This window comes from Trachypithecus francoisi, unplaced genomic scaffold (assembly GCF_009764315.1).
Source record: "Trachypithecus francoisi isolate TF-2019V2 unplaced genomic scaffold, Tfra_2.0 Lachesis_group9, whole genome shotgun sequence".
Classification (NCBI taxonomy): domain Eukaryota; kingdom Metazoa; phylum Chordata; class Mammalia; order Primates; family Cercopithecidae; genus Trachypithecus; species Trachypithecus francoisi.
In genome coordinates, this window is record NW_022681474.1 from 31,394,623 (window position 1) to 31,420,335 (window position 25,713).

Here is a 25,713-nt window from a genome sequence, read left to right on the forward strand (position 1 = left end):
CTCTTCATTTGAAGTCTAATGTAGAGATCTTACTTTGGAAACAAGAAAGTGCTGATCTATACTTAAATGGGGGCCGGGGTCTCACCTGCTTACCACTCTCACAGTCCCTTTCAGGAAGCTACTCCGTGAAACCCCCATAGCTGGGAGAAGTCTTTGACTGGAGGACTCTCAGCCCTTTTACCACATCACATGCTGCCTTTGCCAGTCCCACTCACACCTGTGAATCAGCCGCCAGCACTGCACCTGTGATTTCTAAATTGCCATCTCCTGATCTCTACGTAACCTCCAGTTGCACATTTCCAGTTTCTTACCAGATCTACCCCCATGAAAGTCCATATGTTCCTCGGTGTCTCCAAGACTTCATCTAATTGTTCTGCCTGCCACCCCCATCTCTCCTTTAGCGCTACTATTTCTCATTTCCTAAGTTAATTGATAGGATTGCAAGAAAGTTTGGGGTTATCTTGGAATACTTCTCGACTCACAACTCTTGCATAGGTAACTAGCCACCAATTCCTATGATTCTACCTCTAAAACCTCTCTCAAATCTATAACCTATTCTCTATCCCCACTGCCGCTGCCTGGGTTGGGGTTTTGCCGTCTTTGGTAGAGATTGTAGCATCAATATCCAGATCCAGTGCCTGCCCCGAGCCCTTCCTGACTACGCAATAAAGAGGAAGCCTTCTGACCACTGAGACTAAGATCCACCATTGAAGAATGAGGAGGACATTTACAGGACTTCCTTAAGCCAATAACCGTGATCTTGCTGTATTCCAACAGCCTGCAGCGCATTGGAAAATGTTTCTCATGTAAACGTTCATTGAGAGAAATGCAAACACAGCCCATTCACTGATTTGCCCTTTGTGTTGTCTTTTCTAACTCCTTTTCCCTAATGCGTGGGTGGAGTGCTGTCTAACAGCTGTACCAGGGAACAACTAATCCCACAGGCAACCCGCCGCCAGCGTCCATCATTCACAGAAGACAATCTACTGTTTCTCATTGTGCTCCATGATTCACCCACTGCAAGAGAAAACTAACACACAGAGTGATTGTTCCATCTCCCATGGAGAGGGTCCTTATTATGACAGAGAAGTTATTTTCTTTTCTGTGGTTTCTTAAGGGTTCTCTAATTGGGTAACCCCCTGCTGACCCCCAGCTATGGCAGTTTCTATATTGATATCTTTGTTCCACTACTTGCACACTGAAGCCAGGAATGAGTAATTCAAACCAACAGACAGCATAAGATAATGGGGCTTTTATAAACTACTAGTGTTTAAAAGGCGGTGACCCTTTAAGTTCACTGGAGTTCTCTTCCATGAAGAATTTTTCGCACCTGTATATAACAGATGGGGGATGCGTCACAGTCCTGTGTCTGCTCCAGATGGGAGCTGAACTGATCTGCTAGACTTCATGGACTTGAACCTGGACTGCTTTGGAATTCATTCATGTTCTACCCACGCTTGGATAACAGCTCAGAATAAGCACAGAAGCTTTCCATTTTTTTTTTAAATAAATATGGGAAAGTATAAAGGATAATGGGAAATAAAATAAAAATATGGGAAAGTAGAAAGGATAATGTAACAAAAACCTATATACCTAGAAATGGTAACACCTAGAAATATTAACTTTTCAAATTTTGTCATATTTGCTTGCGGTATTTTAACATGAGAAAGTATAAAGGATGATGTAACAAACATCTATATTCCTAGAAATGTTAACACCTAGAAATACTAACTTTTCAAATTTTGTCATATTTGCTTGACATATATATTTTTTGTGTGTGAGCCAAAGATTTATTTATTCATTTCTTGCATTTGAAGTACTCTTCGAGAACATCCTTGGCCTGAGACTCCTTTCCATAGTCCTTAACTACTACACAACTGCAACCAACGACTTTACGGGGTTTCCCCTCTCTGTCAGTTTTACAGAGGCCTACCCATTCTCCTAGTTTCTTGTGGTCATCAACCTTAATTAGGTTGATCTGGTGTTCAGCACAAAGGGCCTCCACCAACTTGACATACATAGGCTCATCACAGTTGGATGCAAGCACACAAAGATGGGCTTGGCGCTTGTCTAAGGCTTTGGCAGCTTCGCGAATTCCACGTGCTAGGCCATCGTGGATAAGGGCGGTCTTCAGCACCTCTTGTAAAGCAGTGTTAACGTCCATTATACCTCCAGCAGCAATGCCTTCCTCGGCCATGGCGGTGGGTTACGGGTGAAGCGGAAGCTGGAACGCACCCAAGCCTCCGCCTCCGCGCCACTCCGCGGCGGCAGGGAAAGAGGCGTCATCACGACATATTTTTTTAAGGCAATAAAGCATTAGAGTTAAAACTAAAATCCTCTTTAGCCTCCAACCCTAGTGTTCCCAGTCCACACCCCAAGGGCCACTATCATCACAGAATGGTGTATAGCTATGCTGTCCATTCAGTTTTTAAATTTTTTTTCTACTGATATGAAGTTTATTTATTGCATTTCTAGCCTATTAGTGTTAATGAAATTTTAATGTGTATACTTATATATTTTTTCAAGACTTAAAATTCATCAGTGTCTATATTCTCTGTAACACGGCAATATAGTTACATTCTGTGCTATTTTCAAACACTCTCTTTATCTGAACACCACGTTGTCACCTACATCTCAGTTCAAGCTTCTTTTAATCATAATATTTCTTCACTTTCTTTTCTTCCTTTCTTTTTTGTCTTCCTCTTTCTGTTACTGCTCTAGGATTTATTAATTATGATAGGATTGCAAGGAAGTTTGGGGTTATCTTGGAATACTTCCCAACTCACAACTCTGTAGGAAGAAATACTAGAATCCTGTTTCTGCTGCATTTGTGTCCTGATCCTTGAAACTTGTTCCCTCTGTTCCTCAAGGACCTAAAACAGAAACACCACTCGACCCAGCCATTACTGGGTATATACCAAAAGGAGTAGAAATTGTTCTATCGTAAAGACACATGCATGCATATGTTCATTGAAGCACTATTTACAACAGCAAAGACATGGAATCAACCTAAATGCCCATCAGTGGTAGACTGGATAAAGGATATGTAGTACATATACAACATGGAATACTATGCAGCCATAAAAAATGACAAGATTATGCCCTTTGCAGGAACATGGATGGAGCTGGAGGCCATTATCCTTAGCAAACTAACAGAGGAACAGAAAACTAAATACTGCATGTTCTCACTGACAAATGGGAGCAAAATGATGAGAACACATGGACACAAAGAGGGAAATAATACACACTGGGGTTTTTTCAGAGGGTGAAGGGTAGGAGGGAGAGGATGGGGAAAAATAATGAGTACGAGGCTTAATACCTGGGTGACAAAACAATCTGTACGACAAACCCCCATGACACAAGCATACCTATATAACAGACCTGCACAAGGACCCCTGAAATTAAAATAAAAGTTAAATAAAAAATTTTTAAAAAAGAAACTGATTTCTTTATAGTGGACTCAGTCTTCTTCTTGTGGAGGTATATTCTTTAGTTGTTCTTCCAGCAAACATCTGAGAGAATATATTTCCTAGGTCCTGATGCCTCTGAAAATGTTTCTGTTTTGCTCTCATTCTTAAAAGATGGTCTGGGAACAGAATTCCAAGTTAATAGTTATTTTGCCTCAACTGTTTTTTAAGATAGTACTTAGCTTTTTTCTGGCATTTTTTTGGTTTTGTTTTGTTTTGTTGTTCATGAAAAGTCTGTTAGTGATGTTTCTTTTGTGGGCAATCTAATTTTTCCTCTGATCACCTATGGTGTTTTCAGTTTTAAATTGTGCAAATTTTGCAGTTTTAACATGGTATGTACAGAGATTTTAACTTCATTAATCCTAGTGGGTATTTTAATTCTGATGTATAGCTTTCATTTTTCCTAGAAATTTCTCCGGTTTTAAAAATTTGAATGTTTTCTCTCCTTTATTCTTTCTGTACTCTCCTACTGAAAGTCTATTCATCAAATCCTCCTGTTTTCCATGTGTTTTAAGTAATTTTAAAAGCAATCTTCACGTTTTTATCTCTCTATGCTATGTTCTGGGTATTTCCTCTGTTCCACATTTTAATTCATTCATTTCTACTTTAGCTGTGTTTAGTTCATGAATTAATGCATTTGTATTCTTTCTCTATAGCAGTGGTTATTTCTTGCTTTTGAATACAATGAGCAACGTTTTTTTCTTCTTTGGGACAATTTAGTAATTTTCTAAAATGTGTATGTATTTGGCATAGAAAGCATTTATATACAGTAGAAGCAGAGAAGCTTTAGTGTGTGCTGAACTCACAATCTTGATTGCTTTTTTTTTGAGATGGAGTCTCTTCTGTTGCCCAGGCTGGAGTGTAGTGGCACTATCGCGGCTCACTGCAACATCTGCTTCCCGGGTTCAAGAGATTCTCCTGTCTCAGCCTCCCGAGTAGCTGGGATCACAGGTGTGTACCACCATGCCCAGCTAATTTTTGTATTTTTAGTAGAGGCAGGGTTTCACCATGTTGGCCAGGCTGGTCTCAAACTCCTGAAATCAAGTGATCCGCCCGCCTTGGCCTCCCAAAGTGCTGGGATTACAGGTGTGAGCCACTGTGCCCGGCCACAATCTTGATATCTTTTTGACTTAAGAGTAAATGCTATCCTTTCCTGAATTATTGCACCTAGTGTTGCTGCAATAATCATATTTTCCAATAACCATATTAACCAATTTTCATATTCTGACAAAGGAATGTTTCATAAATTGTCAATTTACTTAATTAAAAAGTCTTACAAAAGGCCAATCACATTTAACAATTTTTTGAAAATAATACAATTACGTGAACCATAATAATCTCACCAAAGTCCAGAGTGGAAAAGTCAGTAGAAATAAACATTTCTGAATCGATTTTTATGACTCAAGCACTGACAAGGCCAGGAAGATCTTTTCTCGCTCCATAGATCTCTAGATGTGGGAAGTAGAGATGAAATGAATATGTATTAAGTGGACATATTTTATATGGTTTCTTTACAATCTCAAAAGTAAGCTGTTTCCTTGTGATTTGCTTCTTCAAATCAAAGTAAGCTCTAGTAAAACATTCCAGTCACTTAACATTCCCCCACTGATAGTGATTCTAACGGTGGGTTTTGTTTGTATTTGAGGGCTGATCACATTTATAAACATATAAACTGTATTATTGTGAAATTCATAGTCCTTCATTAAAATAAAGTTTACAAAACATCCTTTTATTATTATCTCAATTATTTTTTATATTGTTACCATGGCTACAGTCAGTAATATTAGTAGTTAAACGAAGGTAAAACCAGTCTTTCTTTTGTAAATGGGGAAAGGAATAGTATATTCTTTGTTGCTTTCAATACTCAGGTTTGAAAAAAAATCTTGGTTATGAAGTCAGGGAATTACATTACACTTAAGAGCAAACATCACATATAAATCTTCTTATGTCTTCTTGGTTATTAATTAATGTGCTAATGATGCCAGGAAGTTTCTTAGCTGAAACTTGTGGTTTAAAGTAGCTGTTCTTGGAGGGAAAAATTTGGCCAGATTCCCTTTACAGATCTAAAGAGTTTAGTACTTACTATACAATGAAGGATTTGTCCTCATTTTTGGAAAACTAATGAAATTAGTAATTTGTGATGCATGTCTGGTATGGAAGGAAATCACAATAAGATCTACGTGCACCTTTTAAAAAGATGAATTGCAAAAACTGGCAAACAAACAAAGACTGTACTTGCAATGCTTTCAATGTTCCTGGGAGAACAAGCTCTTTCAAAATTGAAATTTGATATTGTTCAGCATTGTTACAAATGAGGTACCTGTGTATTAAACTGGCTTCAAATGACGGATCGGAGTTATAATTGATTGGCTTCTTCTACCACCAATCATATGTGTCCCAGGAGATGTCATAGGAGGGCTCATAACTCATATCCCACCCACAGCCTCCCAGTAGTAATTACCTGGTTGCAGGTAAAACTCTCTTGATATCTTCCAACAGAAAGATGTGTGTGGGGATCAGAGAGTAGAGATCTGCTTAGACATTTGAAAACAAGGAGAAAACCCACAAGCAGAGGGCTCACATCAATGTGGGTAGTATTTAATTTTGTTTACTGTACATCAATGTGGAGAATAAATGAGGAGTAGAGCAATTCTTTTAAAATAATTAAAATTAGGTCTATACTAGAGACAAATAGATTCCACTGATATTGACAATTGACTAAATCATTAGTCACTGTGAAATCTTCAAGATTTTACAAGTTTTGATATTGACTTGATACTGCCTGCTTTTATCTAGACCTCTCCAGATCGCCTGAGTTTCCACTGTGAAGATCTACTCATTTACTGATTTTTTTCTAGATTCTTGTCTGGGAATATTTAGGATCAACATCCAGGAACTCAGCATTGCCTATGGGATTTTGGTATTTTCCTTTTTTCATCTTAATTGTAGACAAAAGTTGGTAAAATGAAAACCAGCTTCACATTTATGAACTTTGAGTGAAAAAGGAGAAATGCCTTGAGTTATGCTTAGTAACAATCTTTTGAGACTATTTAGGTGTTTTCTGTATATAACTCTAGATATCTGTGCAATTTGTTTGGCCAGGGGAACAAGAAGTTTCAATTCCTTTGCACTCATATAAGAAAGTAAAAGTACTCAGAAAAGAAGTGACTTCTAAGAGGGATACCAGAAGTCAGAGAAAGGGCTAGACATTGAAATCTGGTTTCAAATACTCTACAAGCAGAGGCAAAGTTGGGAGAACAGTTCTATGCACAAAGATGACAGTGACAATGCTATCTACAGTATCTGAAAATGGACTAAATTGAAAGGTGCTTAACATACAAAGTAGACACACACAAAGTTAACATTGCTTGTAGGAGAAGAGGGTTATAAAAGAACACTGGCGTCATGACATGCTGCCTTGGCAACACAGTGCACATCGAAAGCTCCTGCCATGAATTTTATGGTAATTTTCATTTGAATGGAATTGCTCTCCACTTCACTATAACACCGGATTTGAACCTTCTAGGTGTGCACTTTTAATATTTTCAAAAACATTGGGTTGGTGCAAACTGATGGTGGCTTTATGCTGCCATGCCATTGAATAACTAAGGATACCACATCTACTTCCCCTTGGCTAACCCACTGCCCAAGACAGCCCATGAGGAAGAAAGCATTGAAGCCTTAGAGTTTTACTCACACCTCCCATTCCAGTTGCTTTATCCACCCCTCACCCTCGCAACAGCATAATACTGCATTTATTAAATATGTGACTGGAAAGTTTTCCCTAGAGCCACACGCACTTTTGTCTATATTTTACAGTGGTAGGTGGTAGACATGGAGAGAGAATATGCAAGTTACTCACCTTCATGAGGCTGTTGAAAATCACTTCCAGAATTACATCTCATTTCTAAATGTATACTTTGGGAACAAGGGCAAAGAATTAGGAAATCAATGGGATTAACTAAATTCACTGCCCTCTTATTTCTTATTTTTATAACACTTAAGGGTTTTTTGTCTCATTAAGATCTTGGCAGAGCACTCCATTACAGAGGTCCCATGCTCCTAATAGGAGGAATATGTTCTATTGCAATTTTTGGCTCATGTGTTTTAAGTGTTTCTTCAACAACACGAGAGTGAGCATCAGTTCACCTGTGGCTAAGGAATGAAGGAACCCACTTCAGGAGAAAGTGCACTAAGACTACCTTTGTTTTAAGGGTGTAAAAATCCTTAAATCCTACGTACACAGAATTGCATAGTCCTTGCTAAATTTTCATCTGTATTGTCTTCTTTCCAACTCCTACTACTGCATTAGCCTATAGCAACTAGAGAGTACACGAATAAGTCTAACACTAAACTGTAGGGCTCCTTCTCAGACAACATCCATGCCAGGAGAAAGGGGCATGAAGAGATGAAGCATAAAGTATATATTGAAAAAGTTGTAGGTCATGTTTTTCAACACAGTTTCTTGCTTGGTTCCATTCAGCGAGCTTTGATTTCCTTTAGTTCTGGGAAGGGGATTTATGCTTATTTTTCTTCTGACTAGGTGAACTATCTCTAAACACAGTGAAATAATTCAGAAACTCTATTACATCAAAGACTTCTGGAAATATGGGGAAGAAGGTAAGGAAGAAATTGGGCATGGTAGTGCATACCTGTAGTCCCACCTACTTGGGAGGCTGAGATGAGAGGATCATGGGAGCCCAGGAGTCCAAGACCAGGCTGGGCAACTTAGCAAGACCCCATTTCAAAAAAAAAAAAAAAAGAAGAAGGAGAAGGAGGAGGAGGAGGTGGAGGAAGAGGAGGAGAAGGAGGTGGAGGAGGAGGAGGAGGTGGAGGAGGAGGAGGAGGAGGAAAGAAAAGAGTGACCCACAACCCAAAGCCTTGCCATTTCCCATAAAAATGTCACAATCTATCCCTTGGAGCAGATGAAGGGCAGATCTCCAGTCTAAGAAGAGGCTCCCTTCCTCCCTGAGTGCAGGAGGGGAAGCCACCTGGGATCTTCCAGCGTGAGCTCATGTACCTGCTGCTGTTTTCCACGACACTTGTAAGCAATTGTATTGTTTCCTACGACAGCTGTAACATACCACCACACACCCAGCGGCTCAGAACAACCCAAGTTTATTCTCTTGTAGCTTAGGAGATCAGAAGTCCAAAATCTGTCCTTGTTAGCCAAAATCGAAGTTGGCAGGGCTGCCGGAATTCCTTGGCATGTGGACGCATTACTGCATACTCCAATCTCTGCCTCCATGGTCGCACCACCTTGTCCTCTTCTGCCTGAAATCTCCCCCTGCATCCTTCTTAGAACCTTTTTTTTTGAGACAGGGTTTCACTCTTGTTGTCCAGGCTGGAAGGCAATGGCGGGATCTTGGCCCGGAGGGATCTCGGCCCACCGCAACCTCTGCCTCCCGGGTTCAAGCGATTCTTCTGCCTTAGCCTCTGGAGTAGCTGGGACTCCAGGCATGCGCCACCAAGCCTGGCTAATTTTGTATTTTTAGTAGAGTTGGGGTTTCTCCATGTTGGTCAGGCTGGTCTCGAACTCCCGACCTCAGGTGATCCGCCTGCCTCAGCCTCCCAAAGTGCTGGGATTCCAGGCGTGAGCCACCGCGCCCGGCCCTTAGAACACTTTTTATTGCATGTAGGGCCCACCCAGATAATCTGGAATAATCTCTCCATTTTATGATGCTTGACTTTATCATATCTGCAGACTTTGCTTTCTAAGGTGGTGCTCATAGATGCCAGGGATTAGCATGTGGGCCTCTTGGGAAGCCAGTATTCAGCCTCCATCACACCTGTTGTTTCCCTGGTACTCAGATTTCAGGGAAGTAGACGTGTTCATCTTTTCTTTGCAGAGGAGCTCATTCCAAAGAATGACGGACACAGGTTAGTAGTTGTCCAGGCCAGATGGAGGGATTACAGTATGTTATGACCTGTACTGGGATTTCTGAGACTAAGATTTGATCTGGAGAGGGTGTGTTGATTATACTTCAAGTCTTCATTCAGTCTTCTGTGTATGAAGCGATACTCTGTGTACTTGGAAGGATTTAGAATTATAGAATGTTTCTTTTGTCTGGAACTAGTCTGCCCGTGGTGCTAAATAAGACAGATGGATGAGAAAGGAGACACAACGTAGCATGGGGAAGGCTGGGAGAGGTGAATGAGAAGTGGAGAAAAGGAGATGATAACAGTGAGAGATGGGATTTGGGCTGGGCTCAGAAGGATGGGTGTCTTTTAGGAAACCATCCATGCCCATCTCTCCCATATTATTTAGTATCTACCTTTGCTTGTGTCTGTCATAGGGCTTCTCTCATTGTTTCTAGTAGTCTGTTTACCTGGCTAGGGTGAGGACAATGGCCTATCATGTTTTAGTCTGAGATTCCTGGCATGTAGCATGGTGCCGGACATGCAGTAGAAGCTCAGTAAATATTGGATGAATTGAATGAATTAGTGGAGAGGAGAAAGAAGGAAATTTTGGGCAGAGAACGGGCCCAAGAAAAGGCTTGGAGGCAGGGCAATTTTTCTCATGTCAATATAGCATGAGTCACCATGAGGAAAGTGGGGCAGTGAACCGGACTGGGCTCAGGGGTTGCGTGAGCAGAGAGGAAGTGCGGAAATGGCTGCTCTGTTCTCACCACCGCTGGCCGTGTTCCTGCGGCTGTTCTTGGCAGGTGTGAGGAGGTGGCGGACCGTGCCTGGCAGAACACACCCGGTGATGCAGGAGACGGGAAAGAAGAGGGGATAAGAGCAAAAGCTTTGCAGCTCGAGTCCTAGCGCTGCCACCTGTGTGAACTTGGGCAGACTGCTCACACCCTCTAAGTCGTGATTTTCTTTTCTTTTCTTTTGCTTTTTTTGAGATGGAATTTTGCTCTTGTTGCCCAGGCTGGAGTGCGATAGTGTGATCTCGGCTCACCACAACCTCCGCCTCCCGGGTTCAAGCGATTCTCCTGCCTCAGCCTCCCACGTAGCTAGGATTACAGGCATGCGCCACCATGCCCGGCTAATTTTGTATTTTTAGTACAGACAGAATTTCACCACATTGGTCAGGCTGGTCTCGAACTCTCAACCTCAGGTGATCCACCCACCTCGGCCTCCCAAAGTGCTGGGATTACAGGAGTGAGCCATAGCACCTGGCCTAAGTCATTGTTTTCTTATCTGCAAAATGAAGATCTATCTCACAGTTCTGAACTATGGATAAAGAAGACAAGCTGTGCAAAGAGTTTAGCACAGTGCCTGGGATGTAGGTAACACTAATATTCTTGCGACTATAGATCACATTCATTAGGCTTCTTGCTGGAGGGAATCCTGGCCACACTGTGTGACTGGATGTGCCTTGGTCAGCAGTACTGACTGGTGCTGACATCTGAGCCTCCTCTTCCTTGCACAGTGAGCGACTAGCCAGCTTGTGTGACTCCATTAGGTCCCAGAGCAACTTTGAAGAGAAACCTGGAGATTCTGGAGGACAACGCCCGTGTCTCTCAGGCCCTCTCTGCAAGTGTGAGCACCAATAGGGCCTTTCTGAAGGATGAAGTTGTGGCTCTGGGTCCATAGTCTACCTCCAGCTTGCAAAGCTCTTGCCTTGCAGCCTTGAAAAATCAAACGAAGGTGCATGGGGAGCTTTGAGGCATCCTAGCTCTGCTAGAAAACAGGGGTCAAATGAGGCAAGCTGTGGTGCTAGACCTGATTGTAGAGCCAGACTATGTCACTGGACCTACTTCTCAAAGAGATTAGACAGGATCAGAGCCAATGGGAGCTTTTCCAGTGTTAATTGGACTTAGTTATAAATAACACGGAAGCTCCTTGTCATTGCTTCTCCAGGTGTCTGGCTTACATGCCAAAATACAGAACTTGAATAAAAATTTTCGAGACGTGCTAGCAGGTTTCAAGGTCTTCACCTCGTGGCAGAGTTTGCGTAGCAGGTTTCCTTCTCATCAAGAGGCTTAAAAGTGAGAAGGAGCAGTGCATTTCAAGTTATTTGATAAATTGAGTAAAACCCATTTGCCTGTTGGAATATTTTTTTTTTAGATGAGGTCCTCACTACAGTTCTAATTAAAAATCAATGTGATATATAATTAAATTCTAGTGATCATATATGCACCAGCCCGTCTCTTTAGCTTTTAGCTGAAGGCAGGGGAGGCATGCTGTTATTGATCAGTGCAGGAGCCCTTTGAGGTTGTCAATAGATGTCTCGTCTGAGAGCCACATGGCCGCTCAAAGCCCACAGCAGCACTGAGAGCTGAAGGACACTCCGCTGACTCCAGCAAAGGGGGCTGATGCTCCCTGACCATTTAAGTGCTCTGCCAGGTGGGCCAGGACCCCATTCACCATCTCCACCTGCCATCCAGTCCTCGAAGAAGTAAGCTCCGGGGAGGAGCCTTTGAAAAGGGAGAGGAAGCCGATCAATGTTTTCCAGCTTCAAATTATCATTTTAGCTTCCTTTTCTCCGTTAGACCATGGATAAATCTTCTCTAATTATTTTCCATCAGGTGTGTCAAGTACCAAGTCAAGTCCGCTGAGTCAGAATGACTAAAGATCACATTGATTCAAGACTTACTCAAAGGCCACTGATGTGTCTAGGTGATTCCATCCAGTCTGAGGAACGGTCCTACCCCTATTACATGAAAAACTATCATTGGGATTTTCCTTAAAAGATGTTCATGTTTCTTTGTACAAATTCTTGGCAACCTCCCAAGCAATTCACTGTAAAAGCTCATGTGTGTAAAGTGCATAATCCTTCTCCAAAGACTTCCATAATTTTTATTTTTGTCCTCTCGTGTGATCCTCATCACAATACAATGACCTGAGGCATGAAAGTGTTTTTTGTTGTTGTTGTTGTTTGTTTGTTTATTTTCGACATGGTCTTACTCTGTTGTCCAGGCTGGTATCAAACTCCTGAGCTCAAGTGATCCTCCCACATCAGCCTCCCAAAGTGCTGGGACTGTAGGTACACGACACCATTCCCTGCTATAAGTGGCATTTTTTATTTCCACTTTACATAGGAGCATTTCCTCACCCAAAGCAGAAACTGTTAAAGGGTTTCTCCAGCCTAGGAGATTTTTGGAGTAGAACTTGGGTCTTCTGACTTCCTGTCCCATGCCTGACACCTGACACCATGCTGCCTGCTCAGGGACCATTGCTGACCCGTCTTTCACTGACAGGCCCTCCTCCTCCTCAGAAGACTTTCTCTCTCCCTCCTTTAAAGCTGAATGTAGTGACCATATATTTTATTTTTGACACCCTCTCTTTAGTTTAGTTTAGTTTTTTTTTTTTTTTTTTTTTCAGACAGAGTCTTGCTCTGTTGCTCAGACTGGAGTGCAGTGAGTACAGTGGCATGATCTCGACTCACTACAACCTCCGCCTCCCAGGTTCAAGAAATTCTCGTGCCTCAGTCTCCCAAGTAGCTGGGACTATAGGTACCCTCTGCCACACCTGTCTAATTTTTTATATTTTTAGGAGAGATGGGGTTTCTCCATGTTGCCCAGGCTGGTCTCAAACTCCTGACCTCAAGTCATCTGCCCGCCTCGGCCTCCCAAAGTGCTGGGATTACAGGTGTGAGCCACATGCCCGGCCATAGATTTTTATTATTCAAATACCAATACATCCTTGTTGTAACAGATTTAAATTATGTATGAGAATATAGAGCCCAGTGTGAAAGGGCCCATTCCTGGCTTGGAGCTTATACATCCTGGCTGCTGTCCTGGGCCTCCGGGGAATGCCTGCTTTCCCTCCATTCCAGCATGCCTTTCCTCCTCCCCTTCCTTTTCTCCTCCTTTCCTTTCCTCTTCATCCTCCTCCCCTTCCTCTTTTTCCTCCTTTCTCCTTCCTTATTCTCTTCCCCTTCTTCTTCCTACTTCTCCTTTTCCCCTTCACTTTCTTTCCCCTCACATCTCTCTCTCTCTTTCTTCTCCCATATATATTTAAATAAAATAAGGATGTTGGCAGGGCGCGGTGGCTCAAGCCTGTAATCCCAGCACTTTGGGAGGCCGAGACGGGCGGATCACGAGGTCAGGAGATCGAGACCATCCTGGCTAACATGGTGAAACCCCGTCTCTACTAAAAATACAAAAAACTAGCCGGGCGAGGTGGCGGGCGCCTGTAGTCCCAGCTACTCGGGAGGCTGAGGCAGGAGAATGGCATAAACCCGGGAGGCGGAGCTTGCAGTGATCTGAGATCCGGCCACTGCACTCCAGCCTGGGCGACAGAGCAAGACTCCGTCTCAAAAAAATAAATAAATAAAATAAAATAAGGATGTTGTTTTACACAAATAAAATAATAGTTTTAGAAACATGCCTTGATGGAAAGCAGGAATTTTTTCAAAACCCTTCCTGTGTAAAGGAAAAAGACACAAAGCCTCCTGTAGTGTAGAGCTGGAGCTAATTTTAGGAAGAAGGAGGATTTGACACACATGAAGGAAAAGAGAAACTTGTTCCCCACAAGACCTGGGGAGCCGAGGCAGGGAGTGAGACAAATAAGATCCCGTGAGTCACCTTTGAGTTCTCTCCTCCTCCCCATCCCATATGCAGGCTGCCGGCAAATCCTCCCTGCTCTATCTTCATAATATATCCAAAATCGGGCCGGGCATGGTGGCTCACACCTGTAATCCCATCGATTTGGGAGGCCGAGGTGGGTAGATCACTTGGGGTCAGGAGATTGAGACCAGCCTGGCCAACATAACAAAATCCTATCCCTACTAAGAATACAAAAATTAGCCGGGGGTGGTGGCGGGCAGCTGTAATGCCAGCTACTCGGGAGGCTGAGGCACGAGAATTGCTTGAACCTGGGAGGCAGAGGTTGCAGTGAGCCGAGATCGTGCCACTGCACTCCAGCCAAACAACAGAGCAAGACTCTGTCTCAAAACACATACACACACACACACACACACAGACACACAGACACACATATATCCCAAATCCTTCCTTTTTTGATCACCTCCCAACTCACATCCTGGTGCATGCCATGAGCATCTCTTTCCTGGATTTTTACAGGTGCCTCAGTGGTGTGCCAGAGCCAGCTCGTTACATCACCTGCGCCGAATGTGAAGTTTCCAGGAATTCTGCAAGTCAGTTGTTAAATGCATCCATTACTAAAAATTAAACAATATAAACTTATTACTAAATTATGTTAAAAACCAAAGTAATAGATATTTAGAAGTCAACACTTCCTGATTTTACTCCACTTTACGGAGGCCATTGATCTGTATTGTATTCACATGGTGGGAATACTGTGCGATGCCAGGCTGCTGAACATCTCTCCCCAACTCTGCTTTCATTCTTTTTGTTTATTCATTTTTTTTTTTTTTTTGGAGATAAGGTCTTGCTCTCTCTCCAGGCTGTTAGAGTGCAGTGGTACAATCAGGGCTCACTGCAGCCTCGAACTCATGGGCTCAAGTGATCCTCACACCTCAGCCTCTCAGGTAGCTAGCACCACGGGTGTATGCCACCATGCCTGATTACTTTTTATTTTGTATTTTGTAAAAATGGGATCTCACTATGTTGCCCAGTCTGGTCTTGAACTCCCGGGCTCAAGCAGTCCTCACACCTCGGCCTCCCAAAGCACTGGGATTACTGGTGTGAGCCACCGTACCCTGCCTGCTTTCAGCTTTATTGGTGGAAATCAGCTGTGGTGGAAGTATGAACACCACAGATATCACCAAACACTACAAATCAGTAGTGGTCAACACTTTGTAAATGCTCACTGGCCGTTTCACTCTGAATGAACAAAAGTCCCCATCTTCTGAAGTAAGAACTCACCAGGCCTGAAGCCTCCCGGCAATTCCCAACATACACCTTCTTCCCTAGTCTGGTAAGTTTATCCTACTGAAATACTACACCTGGAAGCCCAGTTAAAGTGTCACCTCTCTAGTGGAACTTTCCTTCTATTTTATTTATCTGGTCTTCCTGTTTTCCAATTCTTTTTATTTCATACACACAGTCTCACACTAACCTGTTCCTCAGTGTCTCTGACTGCACTATAAGTTCATAGACAGAGTCCATACACAATAGGTGCTAAATAAAAGTGTATCAGGGGCCGGGCATGGTGGCTCATACCTGTAATCCCAGCACTTTGGAGCTTGATCACTTGAGCTCAGGAGCTCGTGATCAGCCTGGGCAACATGGCAAAACTTTGTCTCTACAGAAATTAGCTGGGCGTGGTGGTGCATGCCTGCAGTCCAACTACCTGAGAGGCTGAAAGAGGAAGATCATTTGAGCCTGGGTGGTTGAGGCTGCAGCGGGCAGTGAGCATGTCACTGCACTCCAGACTGGGCAACCGAGCAAGACTCTGTCTCCAAAAAGCAGCAACAAAAACAAAAGACAAATCACTGATGCAGGACTAGAGACGTGGCCCAAGATAATGTCACTAAGAGTAGTGAAAACAGATTTAAATATCATTATCATCTGACAGAGCTAACCTTTCTGTCATTTGTTTCATCATTTGCATAACCATCTGTGAGGTAAGCAATATTATCTCAACTTTACAGATGACAAAGTTAAGAAACTTGCCCAGGTCAAACAGCTAGTAGGAGGCAGAGTTGGAACTTGAATCTGTGCTTTTTCTAAGAGGAGGAGTTATTGGAAGAAAATGACTGAGGTTTCCATGGTAAATGGAATTGTCTTGGGAACTGTACATGATACTGGAGACTGCTCTGGTGGCACTATGGATGCCCTGACTTGGACTCTCTTGTGTTCCAGGTAAAGAGATTGTATGTGGTGTTTTGACATTTTTCCAGAATCCCAATGTGTACAAGAGGCTTTCTGGGTGTGAGACATTTATAACTAGGGGAGTTAGTGCTATCCTGTTGGGCTGGCCTCTTGGAAGCGATTTGCCTTGGTTTTTCTCAGTGAGGGGACTGAAGCTGGGGAAAATGACAACAAGGAATTGGAGCCCTTCTTGCTGTGGTTGGCTGTGACAACACATGACACGTATCATCCCCTCCACAACCAGAACAGGGATTCATGGGGAACCCAGAAGGCTTGACTGATGGACTAAAATGTGGGCTTTGATGACCTTCTTCTTTTGGCCCTGCTTTTTTTTGTTGTTGTGTTGTTGTTGTTTTGTTTGATTGTTTTTTTCTGAGATAGGGTCTCACTCTGTTTTTGCAGACTGGAGTACAGTGGCATGATCATGGCTCACCGCAGCCTTGATCCCCCCAGGTTTGGGTGATCCTCCCACCTTAGCCTCTCAAGTAGCTGGGATTATAGGCATGTGCCACAACGCCCAGCTAGTTTTTGTGTTTTTAATAAAGAGTTGTGTTGCCCAGGCTGGTCTTGAACTTCTGGGCTGAAGCCACCCTTCCACCTTGGCCTCCCAAAGTGCTGGGACTACAGGTGTGAGTCACCACTCCTAGACTTGGGCCTGCTTTTGAATTACGCTGAGGCCGTTACGGTGGTCTCAAAGTCAAGCAGGCAGTACAGTCTACCCAGAACCATGTTGGGCTCATTTGATCTTAAAGTCAGCCTCTCTCTCTGACACATTTAGGTCATGTATTAGGACGGCAGCAAAAGACACATGATTGTAGAGAGGGATGAACTTCAACCTTGGCTTTGGCTCTTACTGGTGATCGTCCTGAAGTCAGTTATTTTGCTTCTCTTTGCCACGGAGTTTCTTCATTTGCACAATAGGGGTAATGTTAGGATTAAAGGAGATAAAGTATGTGTCTAGTGCCCGGTCAATGATAATCAAGATGAAGGTTTCCTTCCAGAAATATAGATCGGGCCCCTCAGCAGGGATTTGGCTGGTCCCACCTGATGTCATTCTTCCCGCTAGTTTCAAACTGGGCTGCTCGCCTGTGGCCAGGGAGTGGATTCCAAAGCATTCCTGTTTGCCAGCTCAGGCCTTGGGGCTGCTGTTAAGTTGCAATTCCTTTCATGGAGCTCATGTGTGTGACAGGGCGTGCCCAGCTCTTAAAGTGCTTTGAAGAAAATGCCTTTGTGCTAAAAGCTCTATAAATATAAGGTGCAGACCTGGGCGTGGTGTTTCCAGAATACTCCCAATTTGATGTTAGCCGTCATCAAAGGCTCAGGCCATAGAAAAGTTGAAAATGGGGATGGTTTACCAATTCAGTGATTCCCCAAAGCAGAGATGATTGTTTTTTCTTTTTTCTTTTTTTTCCAACTTCCATTTCTTGACTTGCTTTGCTTGATGGTACAAGGCCCACGTTGCCTTTCTTGTGTCCAGAGCTACAAAAACCTGATTTCAAGTATCCTGTTGAAGAATTACCAATTGCATATTCTCTCTCTACCCCTTTCTCCCCCATCCCACCTACCAACCATCCAGAGCCACCCAACAGCTCCCCCTGGTGGCCATCGTGGAGAGAGATTCTCGGATCACACACCTTTACCTTTAGTTAGGAATGTACTTCATTCATTCATTCAACCACTTTTTATCAGTTAACTGCTGTGCACAAGGCATCTTGCTAGATGCTGGAGATACCAATACAATAAATAGGGTTCCTGCCTTCGTGGGGTCACAACTCTGTGAGGAAACAAACAAGTGATTATAATTACACAGTGACTGTGTCATAACAAAAGTATGCCCAGGAGCGTGGCGAGGAGCAGGAAAGGAACTCAAGGCATATTGATCTTGAAGCTATGAAGGCCAGAACTTCAGGGCCTCCTCATTTGCATGGGTTCCTTCTGAGGCCATATACATGTGCATATAACATACACACACACACACACACACATATACATATTTTTTTCAGACACAGGATCTTGGTCTGTCACCCAGGCTGGAGTGCAGTGGCAATCACAGCTCACTGCAGCCTGAAACTCCTGGGGTCAAGCGATCCTCTCGTTTCAGCCTCCTGAGTAGCTGGGATAACAGGCGCACACCATCATTCCTGGCTAAGTTTTGTATTTTTTGTGCAGACTGTGTTTTGCTGTGTTGCCAAGACTGGTCTCAAACTCCTGGCCTTAAGTAATCCTTCCTCCTCAGCCTCCCAAATTGCTGGAATTATAGGTCTTAGCCACCATCCCTGGCCTATGGTCACAGATTTTTATAAAATTTACAGGAGTAACCCATTTTGAAGGAATAACATTTGCTGTCATATCCTCCTGCTATTGGGGGACATGGAAGCAGGAGAAGGTGTCTTTGGAACTGGTTTAGGTAGGGTTGAGTTGGGGATAGAATTTGTTTGGGTTTAGCGAGGTTTTTTTTTTTAGATGGAGTTTTGCTCTTGTTGCCCAGGCTGGAGTGCAGTGGCATGATCTCTGCTCACCGCAACCTCTGCCTCCTGAGTTCAAGCAATTCTCCTGCCTCAGCCTCCTGAGTAGCTGGGATTACAGGCATGCGCCACCACACCCAGCTAATTTTGTATTTTTAGTAGAGACGGGGTTTCTCCATGTTGGTCAGGCTGGTCTCGAACTCCTGACCTCAGAAGACTGGCCCACTTCGGCCTCCCAAAGTGCTGAGAATACAGGCATGAGCCGTCGTGCCTGGCCCCTGGGTTTAGTGAGATATTTTTATGGGTTCATAGTTAAGCTGTTGTCAGGCTTCCTTGTATAGGAGCAGCTTCCAGAAATATTCCTATCACCCACCTTTCTGACTCAGCAATGCTGTGACATAAAGCTTCATGATCAGAGGCTATCCCACAATTTAAATACGTCTTCTAGCTCTGGGCACCAGAGCTAGGTGAACAATGGAGGAGAAACATGATTTAGATGGATGAAGCCAGAAGCTAGTCTGTGGAATGTCCTTCAAATTATCAGACTTGTCACTTTGTAAACAGAGGATTTGGTTGTGGGAAAACTTGAGAGAGGCTTCTGCAGATGTGGGAGCAGTCTTCAACTCTTTTTTTTTTTTTTTTTTGAGACGAAGTCTTGCTCTTGTCCCCCAGGCTGGAGTGCAATGGCACGATCTCGGCTCACTGCAGCCTCTGCCTCCTGGGTTCAAGCCATTCTCCTGCCTCAGCCTCCCCCAAGTAGCTGAGACTACAGGTATCTGCCACCACGCCCGGCTAATTTTTGTATTTTTAGTAGAGATGGGATTTCTCTATGTTGGCCAGGCTGATCTCGAACTCCTGACCTCAAGTGATCCGCCCACCTCAGCCTCCCAAAGTGCTGGGATTACAGGCGTGAGTCACTGCACCCGGCCCACTCTTCAACCCTTATACAGCATCACTACTGAGTTTGAAGCTGGAAGACATGTTTTCAAACAGTCTATAAGCTAAAGCAAATCACCATAAACTCTTAGAGCAAAGAGAATGGATCTTTTTTATCCTCTGTATAGAAAATAAAAGGTAGAAAATTGTTTTATGAAGAAGAGATCAGCATTTGCAGCAAAAATGTAGAGGAAAGAGAACTATTATAGAGGTATATGAGGCAGTCACTATTTCTGTGGATTTTGTAATAGCTGTGGAATTTGTCAGATGTTATTGTGATATGTTATGATTTTATACTCATTCTAGATAAATGTTCGCTTTCATGCCTAATTTTTCCTTTGTAATTTGGGATTCTTTTCTTTCATATTTCAGACCTTATACAACTTGGATCCGGCCCGGGAGAGACCCTAAGTGTGTCCTGGGGAGGACCAGTGGGGCTTCATGGAGGGTCAGTGGGTGCCAAGAGATGGAGGAATCTTATGAGCTGGCCAAGGGCAAAGTGAGCGGGGGAATTTCCAGGCAGAGCGAAAAAGTCAAGAGGCCTATGAGAGCCCTTCTGTAGAGAAAAAAATGGGAAATTGCAACTGAGGGCATGGAAGTGATCAAGGCCCCCAGGCCGGGTCAGGGAGAGCTCTTCTGCTGTCCACAAGGTTCCCAGGGGAGGACCCCTCAGCGTTCAGGCAGGAAGTAGGCGGATGCTGATTGGAGGGTCAGCTAACTTTTCCTCTGTCTTTATCACTCAGCTTTTGATTAATTCTACCTTTTCCCATCTCTCTGTACATATCCCCTTAATCTTCCTCCTTTCTCATACTTTCTGGTTAATTTCTGACTGCCCTCTTCACTACCTTTCCACACCAAGGAATGCTTTTTTATTTATTTTTTATTTTTTTCAGAGAGAGTTTTGCTCTGCTGTCCAGGCTGGAGTGCAGTGGCTCGATCTCAGTTCGCTGCAACCTCTGCCTACTGGGTTCAAGCGATTCTCCTGCCTCAGCCTCCTGAGTAGCTGGAATTACAGGTGCATGTCACCACACCTGGCTAATTTTTTTTTTTTTTTTTTTTTGAGACGGAGTCTAGCTCTGTCGCCCAGGCTGGAGTGCAGTGGCGCGATCTCGGCTCACTGCAAGCTCCGCCTCCTGGGTTTACGCCATTCTCCTGCCTCAGCCTCCCGAGTAGCTGGGACTACAGGCGCCCGCCACCTCGCCCGGCTAGTTTTTTTTTGTATTTTTTAGTAGAGACGGGGTTTCACCGTGTAGACCAGGATGGTCTCGATCTCCTGACCTCGTGATCCACCCGTCTCGGCCTCCCAAAGTGCTGGGATTACAGGCTTGAGCCACCGCGCCCGGCCCACCTGGCTAATTTTTATACTTTCTTTTAGTAGAGACGGAGTTTCACCATATTGGCCAGGCTGGTCTCAAACTCCTGACTCAAGCAATCCTCTTGCCCCAATCTCCCAAAGTGCTTGGGTTATAGGTGTGAGCCAACGCACCCGGCCCAAGGAATGCTTTTTTCTCTCTCTCCTGTTGATTTGTGAAATAGGAATGACTACTATCATCAAAGGAACTAACACAATGTCAGTGAGTACCCATATGTGTTCAGTGCTGAGTAAGTAGTTGATAATTAAAGTAGTTAAGGTATTGCCCTCAAGAATCCTGTGGGCTATGGGGAGATTCAGCTAAACAAGCAACCAGATATCCGATTTTTAACAAATGCCAGAAAAGAAACCGTGTACTGCACCATAATTGATTTATTCATTCATCCATCAATGGACATTTGGCTGTTCCCACCTTTTGCTTATCGTGAATGATGCTGCGTTCATCTGTCTGCATTCCTGTGAGTACCAGTCTTTTGTTCCTTGGGTACAGCCATAGGAGTGGAATTGCTACGATTTGTGTTTCGATGCTTTGTCCTTCTACCTTCCCACAATCTCGATTTATCAATTATTTCCCGTGCTTCTTCAATATTTCCATTTATTTCCACCACCCCCTCCCTTCTGGTGTACAGCACATGGAAAGATCCAATCTGAAATAAATGTTCAAATACTTTGAAGAAAAACGTTCCTATGATTTTCAGATACAGAAACCTCAATGTTAAGCCATTGTGGAAAATCTTTATTTCACAAAAGGATCTAAAAAGTACGAAGGGAACTGAGGAGAAAGAAAATCTCAACAAAGGCAGTTCTGGGAAACCATCTCTCATCAGCCTTCATTCTTTTTTTTTTTTTTTCAACCTTCATTCTTGAATAATTACCACCATACTTGGTTTTTATCGTATTGTTGGACTTAAGAAAACAAAGGTTTCACACAATTGAGACCCACTTCTCTGCCTTTCCATAGGTTGATTTATTTCTTGATTTAGTGAGCTTGCAAATATAGATAGATTACTTTCTCAAGCTGCTTCATAAGATGGAGCAATCTGCAGCTGGGGTGACACAAGCATACCAGAAAGGCCTGCTGCCTTGTGGTGGGAAGGACTTGAACTGGAGAACTGCAGACTGTAGTCCTGGACAAACAACTGAAGCCGTTCTGTACTCTGCAGAATTTGAAAATTAAAGCAAAACTCTTTGCAACAATGCCTGAGTTGCCTTCTAAGTTCCCTTTCAGCTTTAGAAAGATTCTAAATATATTGCTGGCTTTGTCGTGTAATCAGATACAAAAGTGGGACCATTCCTATTGACATTTCTTACTCTGAATCTAAGCATAAGAGGTTTGTTGAAATAGAAATTGACTGATTAGCATATGTCCATTTCTAAAAAGTACATTGACTTCACTTCCCTTTGCACTTGTGTGTTCTGGGTGGTTTATGTGGAGTGTTTGGTGAAGACTGTCTCACGAGAAGGTCCTGGCTTTAGTAACTTGAGGGAATTCTTCAGTTGAAATGCCAGGTAGTTCTTATCAGATACTTTGACAAGCCCCTAACTAGAAAGAGGAAAATGTCTTGCAGTTTGTTATAAAACTCTTCAAAGACATTATTCTGTCGTTTTGGTAAAATGATTCCATTTCATGTTCCTACTACGTTCTTTGCATTCTCTTTTTGTTTAATCTCAAAGATACTTGTTTTCTCTGTGAGTGACTTTCATGCGGTTTTTCGTGTGTTATAATTTCTTTTCTTTGGATGAAGTGTCCATATTCATGGTGGTTTTAAGAAGCATGCATGAGGGCTGGGATGCTTTTCTTTTCTTTTCTTTTCTTTTCTTTTTTATTTTTTGAGACTGAGTCTCTCTCTGTTACCCAGGCAGGAGGGCAATAGCGCAATCTTGCAATCTTGGCTCACTGCAAGTTCCACCTCCGGGTTCAAGCGATTCTGCCACCTCAGCCTCCCAAGTTGCTGGGATTACAGGTGCCCACCACCATGCCCAGCTAACTTTTGTATTTTTGTAGAGACTGGGTTTCACCATGTTGGCCAGGCTGGTCTCACACTCCTGACCTCAGGTGATCTACCCGCCTTGGCCTCCCAAAGTGCTGGAATTATAGGCATGAGCCACCACACCTAGCCCTGGGATGCTTATTTTATCTGAGGAACACAACCTCAATCAGGCTGCATGGACGGATTGAAACAAAGCATAACAGATCCATCTTAGGAAAGGTAAGTGGCCACATGCAGAAAAGACACAAATAGCATAGGCAAGCCTGAATGTCTACATAATCACCTCTTACTGGGATGCTTTTTTTATCTGGGTAAGAGGAGACTCAGGTTTGCCTATGCTATTTGTATCTCTTGCTAAGCAAGGCTCATTTTTGGAGAGTCTCTGCATGTGGCCACTCACCTTTCCTCAGATGGGTCTGTTGTGCTTTGTTTCAATCCATCCATGCGGCCTGGTTGAGGCTGTGTTCCTACAGGTTGCGATTCTCACTTCCCGAACAGGAGAAGTGAGACTTGGAGACACTATCTTGCATTGATTCTGTCCTCCATTGTTTCCATTGTCTCTTTGTGTTGACTCTAAAAGAAACTTGCTGAAATCATGTCTCCAGGATAAATGGCATGGAAGCCTTATTCCCTTAAATATTTTCTGCCTGTGTGCATTTTCAAGTATTGACAATGGTTGCCCAGTGAATATACTGTGCTCTGGCAGGGTCAATAATTTCTGGATCTTCAGGGATCATCTTGCTTTCTAATTAAGTCCTACACATCTCTAAAAACAGACATTTGCTTTGATATTTCATGAAACAAAGGCATAGATTGAGCAACTTGAGTGCGTTGTTGTTACAGCTGCAGTGGCCGAAGGACTTCTCTACTGAGAAATGAAAACAATTCTCCATTTTCTTCTCATTTAAACCCATCAAGACTTAAAAAAAAGAAAGAAAGAAAGAAAAGAGGGCCAATCATTTATAGTCTGTGAGAATGAGGTCCCTGGAAGCTGTACGTCTTGGGAGCACCGTGGCCTTGTACATGTGTGTTCACTCAAGAAGAATTTGCAAGTACACCTTTCATTTGAAAGTATTTGTAGATCTCCCTTCCCATAACTTCATTGTGTAAATGTTCCCTTCCTCAAGAATTTGTTCACTCAACACATATTTATTGATTGTCCACTCTGTGGGGAGCACTATTCTGGCCCCGGGCACACAGGCGTCTATAGTCGACTGTGTATCCTTAAAGAGCTTGCAAAGTTGTTAAAGGGAAAAAAGAAAAAAAAATGGAATGGTGGGGCTATTTGCATACAAACACTAAGCTCCAAGGTTTGCAGATGTAATAATGAAACTGCCAAGATAACAATAAACAACTTTCTAGCCCTGAAGGCTTCATGCCCCTGCTAAGACTGGATAAATGATTTCACCACAAAATATTGGATTAGAAGAACTTCATTTATGGTTTATATGGGTTGTAACAAAAATGTGAGTGCAGCTAGAATGTCTTCTACTAGTCAACCTCAGAGAAGCCTCTGAGCCTTTCCTTTCCTTAAAGAGGTTAATTTTCTTTCAGCTACCTTTTGAACCTTGAAAATGCAGCCAAAGAGAAGCCAGGGTCTACCCTACTGTATTAGGGTTCTCTAGAGGGACAGAACTAATAGGATAGATGTATATATAAAGCGGAGCTTATTAGAGAGCATTGACCCACACAATCACAAGGTGAGGTCCCACAACAGGCCGTCTGCAAGCTGAAGAGCAAGGCAGCCAGGCCGAGCCCCAAAGCTGAAGAACTTGGAGTCCGATGTTCTAGGGCAGAAAGCAATGGAGGCCGGAAGACTAAACCAGTCTAGTCTTTCCACGTTCTTCTGCCCACTTTTATCCTAGCCACACTGGCAGCTGATTAGATTGTACCCACCCAGGTTGAGGCTGGGTCTGCCTTTCCCAGTCAGCTGACTCAAATGTTAATCTCCTTTGGCAACACCCTCACACACACACCCAGGAACAACACTTTGCATCCTTCAATCCCATCAAGTTGACACTCAGGATTAACCATGACACCTACTTATTTGCTTCCATTCTTCTCTTGAGTTTTCTAAGGAACTGGAGTCATAAGCCCTGGAAATAAAGAGACCAGTCATGGCTAGAGCTTCCTTGGGCCCTGTATGATTTTGTTTTGAAGACTAGTGAGAAATACAGAAATGATCACCTTGACCTTTAGCAAAGGTTATCAAAGAAAGAAGGAACCGAAGTGTCTTGCTCTCACCCAGTTGATGGCTACGTTTTCTCCGGGTAGAAATGCAGCTTTCTCTAGACTTTGTGGGTTTTTCTCTATTGTTTTTCCTCCATACCTATAAGAAGTGTAAGATGAAGTCAATGTGGATAAGTAACCTGTCTGTTCACATTTGTTTTTAGAAATAACTTTGAGGCAGTAAATGTGAGGCAGTGACATACATACCTCCTTGTAATAGTTCATTAATCATGTTAACATTTATAAGCCATAATGTTTCTACTGTTTGAGAGGAAAAAATCTGAAAACAATATTTATACTAATGAATTTTTTATGCGCCTTTCCATCCTAAGGAGTGGCTGCTGAGCAAAGCAATGCAACTTGCTTAGAGTATTGTAGGTTTCTTTTTTCATTGCCACTTTAATTTAAATTCAGGGGTACATGTGCAGGTTTGTTATGTGGGCCTATTGTGTGACACTGAGGTTTGGGCTTTTATTGATCCCATCACCGGATAGCGAGCCCAGTACCCCATAGAAAGTTTTTCAGCCCTTGCCCCCCACCCCCTCCTTGTGGAGTTCCCAT

At 43.2% G+C, this 25,713-nt stretch overlaps 1 protein-coding gene across 1 annotated transcript; it reads right to left on the minus strand.

Moving 5' to 3' along the window:
• Nucleotides 1-1,767: 1,767 nt before the first annotated feature.
• Nucleotides 1,768-2,258, minus strand: LOC117081998 (40S ribosomal protein S12-like). The gene has a single exon (XM_033208430.1). The coding sequence runs from the start codon at nt 2,195-2,197 to the stop codon at nt 1,799-1,801; it is 399 nt and encodes a 132-aa protein (XP_033064321.1). The 5' UTR covers nt 2,198-2,258; the 3' UTR covers nt 1,768-1,798.
• Nucleotides 2,259-25,713: the final 23,455 nt, after the last annotated feature.